This window comes from Tenrec ecaudatus, chromosome 10 (genome assembly GCF_050624435.1).
Source record: "Tenrec ecaudatus isolate mTenEca1 chromosome 10, mTenEca1.hap1, whole genome shotgun sequence".
NCBI lineage: Eukaryota > Metazoa > Chordata > Mammalia > Afrosoricida > Tenrecidae > Tenrec > Tenrec ecaudatus.
In genome coordinates this window covers 7409732-7415731 of record NC_134539.1, presented here as the reverse complement: position 1 = coordinate 7415731, position 6000 = coordinate 7409732, and the positions used below count along the sequence as shown (strand labels likewise).

General features: G+C 57.5%; 1 protein-coding gene across 1 annotated transcript in view; it reads left to right on the top strand.

Moving 5' to 3' along the window:
• The first annotated feature begins 510 nt into the window (after positions 1-510).
• The window catches only part of ERMP1 (endoplasmic reticulum metallopeptidase 1), a 34436-nt gene continuing 28946 nt past the window's right edge, over positions 511-6000 (top strand). Inside the window, exons 1-2 of the mRNA XM_075559895.1 lie at positions 511-879; positions 2462-2763. Coding sequence (XP_075416010.1) covers positions 557-879; positions 2462-2763 — 625 coding nt within the window. The 5' untranslated portion in view covers positions 511-556. The remainder of the gene's footprint in view (positions 880-2461; positions 2764-6000) is intronic.

Below are 6000 nucleotides of genomic sequence, written 5' to 3'. Positions count from 1 at the left end.
CTGTCAAGCACATTTGTACATGTGTTGCCCTCATCGTTCTCAAAACATTTGCTCTCCGGTAAGCCCCTGGCATCAGCTCCTCATTCCCGGCCCCCTCATGAGCCCTTGATAATTTATAACTTATTATTCTGTCATATCTCGCCCTGTCCGACGTCTCCCCTCACCCACTTCTCTGGTGTCCGTCCCCCGGGAGGGGTTCTGCGTGGGTCCTGTGAGCCCCGCCCCGCCAGCGCCTGGGCGGCACTAAGCGCGCCGAGCAGGGTCCTCACAGCCACCTTCCGCTTTTCTCTTTGTTTCGGCCGCGCGTTCGCGCTCGCGACCCGGCGCCGGAGCGGCCCAGGCCCGCTGCCGCCGCCGCGCTCCCCGCCCTGCCCTCAGCGCCGGCGGCGGGCGGCGCGGTCCCCGGAGGCCCGCGCGGGCGCGCCCGGCCAATCAGGACAAGTTTGGCCCTCGGCAGGCGCCGTCCGCTCGCTAGGAGGCGCTCGGCCGCCCGCGGCGCCGGAGCTGTCGCGGGCCGGGCGGTTGGCCGGCGGCGGCGGCGGCGGCGGTCGTGAACATGGAGTGGGGTTCGGAGTCGGCCCCCGTGAGGCGGCACCGCGTCGCCGGGGAGCACCGGGAAGGCCCGTCGGCGGCGCTGCAGCCCGAGAGGGAGGCCCGGGCGCCGGAGCCGCGGGCGGCGGGCGGCGGCGGCGGCGCAAGGACGCGGAAGCGGAGCCCGGGCGGCGGCGGCGCGGGGAGCGGGCTGTCGGAGGCGCGCGCCGCGCTGGGGCTGCTGCTCTACCTGCTGGCGCTGCGGACGCTCGTGCAGCTCTCGCTGCAGCAGCTCGTGCTGCGCGGGCCGGCGGGCAGCCGCGGGGAGTTCGACGCGCGCCAAGCCAGGTACCGGCCCGCCGCGCCGGGAGCCCAGTCCTGCGGGACCGCCGGGGCTCGCCGGTCGCGCGCGCGTGGCCCGCACGCCCCTCCGCGGACGCGGGGCTGGAGTGGCCCGGGTAGCACGCGGCGCGGGCGCCTTCTGCCCGCCTGCGGATGCCTGGCCGGCGCGGGGAGTCCGCCCGTCCTCGGAGGCACTTCCACCTTGCACCTGGCCTAGGCCCTCAGGGCAGGAGACCAAGCGGTTTCATGGAAACTCGCCATTGGGGGTCGGGGAGGGCTAGTGCAGTGGTTTTTAATGTAGAGGGGCAGGGGTATCCCATTGCCCAGTGTGATGCTAAGGCATCTCCTGGAAGACCTCCCTCTCAAAATGCCACCACCCTTTCACCACTTCGCAGATCCCTGCACTGTGCCCTTGGCGCCCGCTTTGGTGGCTGGGTGAGGTTTGACTTTTTCTCCACAACCAAATTCACTACTGCCATCGAGTCAGTGCTGACTCGCAGCGACGACACCCCCACCCCTACCGCCCATGGCTTTCTAAGACTGTAGATGTTTGTTGAGTAGAAAGTCTAGTCTCTCTTCCCCGGAGATGCTGGTGACTTCGAACTGTCAGCCATGTGGATCACAGCCCCCGATAACCCCCACTCTCCCAGAGCGCCTTTTTCCTCGCTGGAAGGAAAGAGAAACGATCAGCCAGTGTGTTAGGAAAGGCGGTGACACCGAAGATTTATGAGGCCCAAGTGTCAGAAGCTAGCAGAAAATTTTCTTCAGCCACTGTATTGAAAACATTTTCTCTGGGTGAATAGCGCTGAAAGTTTGTTTTCCTTTCTGAAACACAACCCTCCCTTCCTCCTTTTTTATAAAAACAAAACACAAAAGCTCAAAATCCACCAAAACAAAAGTCTGTTTGGGGCCCTGGTTGAAGTTATTAGGTCTGGTGTGTACACAGTAGGGGCTGGGGTTACTCTTTACAGTCCAGGTTTTTTTTTCTTTTTGCATGTTAACCTTAATGATGTTTGTGCATCCTGTCTTCTGCTAGGGACCCATGCAGCCAGTCGGTGACCCTCCTGCAGCTTGCTCAGTTGCATTCTGCCTAAGCCCTCAATCATGCATTTGGAACACCATCCCTAGTTCTCTCTTGGTTTGATGTGGGATTGCGGTTCTCTGGTTGGGGCGGGCGGCGTTCCTGGGAGGCCCAGTGTGCCGATGGGAACTGTCCAAGGGATCTTCACAGGTTATGTGCACCGGTGAGAGATAGCCGTTGTATGTATGAAGGCTCCTGGCCGGCACCATTCCCCCTGGTGCCTACTACAGAAGAGAAATCTGGTAATCTGTTGTGATGACAGCCAAGAAAAACCTGAAGGGAAAGCCCTACTCTAGCACAAGGGGGACCCAACTTATCGCCCACAGGTTTAGGTTTTTATTTGATCTTTTTTTGAATATGTGAGAAGTCAGAAAAAGACACCTTTTTTGTTGTTTTTTGACTTTTTTTTTTTTTTTTTGCAAGGAGGGAGGGTGCCGGGGAAAGCTCCTCTGGGCTCAGTCATGTGGGTCTAACTGAGCCCGCGCCTCTTCGCTCTGACCCGCCCAGGCATTATCTGGAGCACATAACCTCCATAGGGCCCAGGACGACCGGAAGTCCCGAGAACGAGGTCCTGACGGTGCGCTACCTGCTGGAGCAGATCCAGCTGCTGGAGCAGCAGAGCAGCGATGCCCACAAGATTTCTGTGGACGTGCAGCGGCCCACGGGCTCCTTCAGCATCGACTTCCTGGGGGGCTTTACGAGCTACTACGACAACATCACCAACATCGTGGTGAAGCTGGAACCCCAGGCTGGAGCCCAGCACGCGGTCCTGGCCAACTGCCACTTTGACTCGGTGCCCAACTCACCAGGTATGCACTGTCTGTGCAGTCAGTCCAGCCCCCAGGGAACCTCAGGGCTCTGCTTTCTTGGGCAGCTTTGGTTCATCCTGCCTGAAGGCAGGGCGGCGAGAGTTGTATCGTTTGGCTTAGGCTCTAACCCCACTGGGTTCTTTCTCCAGCGCCCTCTCTGTTTGCTTGACGCTGGCGCCCGCAGGCTGGTGTGTGATAGAGCAAAGTGGTAGCCCAGACAGCCTGTGCGCCTGTGACCTGGCCTAGGTGCTGCCACGCCACACATGTTCTTGGCTGGAGCTGGGGGAGGCTTTAGGGGATAGTGAGAGAAAGGACAGGCACACTCTCCAGGGGTAGCTCTCGACCCGTGAAGGGGATTTGGGTCCACTTGGGCTGCCACTCTGTTAGAGGACCTCACAATCCCACCACTCTGAAAATATTTCGGCCCAAATCGAACATTGATGCTCAGGACTATGCCTGGCGGAGTGGGCACTTGCTGGACGAAAGGCCCTAAGTGGAACTTAGTCTTTTTTATTTTTTTTAAACAAATATCTCAGAAGAAAACACTCAGGTAGTTAGAGTGTAACTTGAGCTGATGGCAGTGGGTAGAGGAGAGCAGCCTGCAGTCGCTCTTTAGAAGTGGCCATCTGGCTCGGCCCCTCATTCCACGCAGAAGTAAACTAGCTGATGATCGCCGATCACAGGCAGATCTGGGCCAGCTGCTGGGCCACCTGGCCAGTTGGTCCTCCGAGCTGCACTGGAAAGGACGCACAGTAGGAGGGTGCTGTGGGTAGGGAGCGTGCTCCCTTGGACAAGTCACTTCCCCTCAGTTTCTAATCTCTAAGACGGGGGTGATGACACCTCCCTCATGGGGTAGCTTTGAGGAGTCAGTGAAGCGAGAATTTGAGAACGGTGTCTGGCGTGCACAAAAACACACACGCTTTGCTGTTTACTATTATTTAGTAACCACACTGGATCGCGTGAGCTTAATATGAGCATCTGGAGCAGCAGTTCTCAACCTGTGGGTCGTGACCCCTTTGGGGGTCGAATGACCCTTTCACAGGGGTCGACCATTCATAACAGCAAAATGACAGTGATGAGGTAGCAACCAAAATAATCATGGCTGGGGGGTCACCACCGCATGAGGAACTGTGTGAAAGGGCCGCGGCGTTAGGAAGGCTGAGAACCTCTGATTTAGAGTGACATGGAATGGACAGCAGACCTCAGGAGTGTGGCCCAGTTGTCCATCGTCAGCGTCTTCAAAGAGCTTGCCAACTGCATCTGGTGTCTCTTCCTGTTCAGAAGTCACTGTCCGCACATCAGCGGAAACCCAGGAACACTGTCCAGCGTGCTGGAGAAGCCGGGGTCACTTCAAAGCCGCAGTGAACTAAGTGTCCACTCTCCCTCCCCTGTACCCCGGTCCATGCCTGCGGTGCTTGAATTCTGGAGGCTGTAAGCAGTGTGGTGACGTCAGAGCCCCATGAGAAAGATGCGTCTGCACCTGTTGAAGAGTCAAATACTGCGCCAGGTGGAGCCTGCTAAGGACTCTGGTGGGCCGTTCGAGCCCAGTTCTAAACGAACCACAATGTCTGTCGGGTCCAGGGTGACAGGTAGGCCTCCCACACATTCCTCCCATGGCCCCGCCCCGTTGGATGAACAAATTGAAACAGAAGTGGACTTTGTTTTGTTTGAAGTTCTCAGTAAGGTATCCGAGACTCAGAAACTGACACCGCCTGGGAGTAATGTGTCCCCCGGGGAGGCCGGAGCTCTCCCTGGCTGTGAGGTTCCTGGGTGTTGGTCGAAGAGATGCGGTCTGTTTAAGGGAGTGCCTCTGACGTCAGGGTGAATTCTAAACTCAAGGAAGTGGCAGTTAGCGACCAGCCCCTCCGGACATTGCCCTCACGCCTCCACTGTCTTGGAGGATGTCTGACCCTGCTGGTGCTCCCACTGAGGACACCGGCCTCCATTAAGACAAAGGGAGAGAAACGATGGTTTAGTGCAGACCAGGGGTCGGCAAACGGGCTCCAGAGCCGTGTGTGCATGTGACTCGGATGTCAAATTGACCGTGAAAATCAAACCATCATAGTTTCACTTAGGGGATGTGGGATGTTCAGGTGATGGTGATGTCGCTTGTTTGTAAAACTACAGGAGTGGCTCCTCATCTCTAACGTCTGCTGACCCTTGGCCTGGACAGGTGAACACGAGGGCTTCCTGAATGCTCAGGGAAGGAGGCAGAAGGAGATTGCAGCCCTTCCTCAGGTCCCTTGGATTTCTGCCTAACCTCCCACCTGCCCTTCAGTTGGAGCATTCGCCTGCTCATTTCACAAGAACAGCCTCCAAGTTAAAAACACAAAATGAAACCTTGCATTTGCCTTCTGGAAGGCGGCAGCTTTCATGGACAGCTGCTCACCCTTCCTGCTGGGCGGGAATGAGAACACACGCCCTTGGTTTCTCCTTGATTATAGGTGGCTTGTCACAACAGCCCAGTGAGCGTGGTGGCCTCTGCGGTGCCTGCCCTCGGTGTGCAGGGAGGAGGGAAGCCGCCTTCAGTCCAGGCCCCAGGCTTGTGCTTGACTCACGCAGTCCTGACAGCAGACTGCTGCTCTGGCTCGCGCAGCACGCCCCAGCTCCTGCCACTCTAGCACAGCGGTCTGAGTAGCTAAGAAGACTCTTTCCTTTTTGACATGGTAATTTACCATTCCTCACCTCCCCTAAGAGACATTCGTAAATGTTATTAACCACCTGTGACCGGCCAGAGCATCGAAGTCACATTGACACCTCGCCTATAACAGAGAGCTCCCAAACCAGGCGGCAGGGACACCATGTGACCATACCCACCCACCCCCACCCCGGGACAGCACCAAGGCTAGGTCCCCTGCCCCTGTATCTAACTGCTGTGACCTGGGGGGGGGTTCTTTTGACCATTTAAACATGGTCTTTTGGGAGAAGCCTTAAACACGACGGGTTTAAACTGGAAATATTACATATCCTTAAGCCTGAAACACGCCAGGGATTTCAACCTGGACCACGACCCCCTATATATAGTGTGACTCATCTGCAGAATTGAAGGCACAGGCAGGAGGAGCTGCAGAGAGGGAGGAGGCAGGCATCTGTCAGATGCCGGGAGCTCTGGGGGAGGAAATCCCAAGGATTGGAACAAGGATCAGAATGGCAGTTGGCAGCCCTAGTTTGGGGGTCCTCCTGGCCGGCTTGCTGCACATGTTCCTGGACGACTGCAGTGGACCTGCAAGGTCCTGG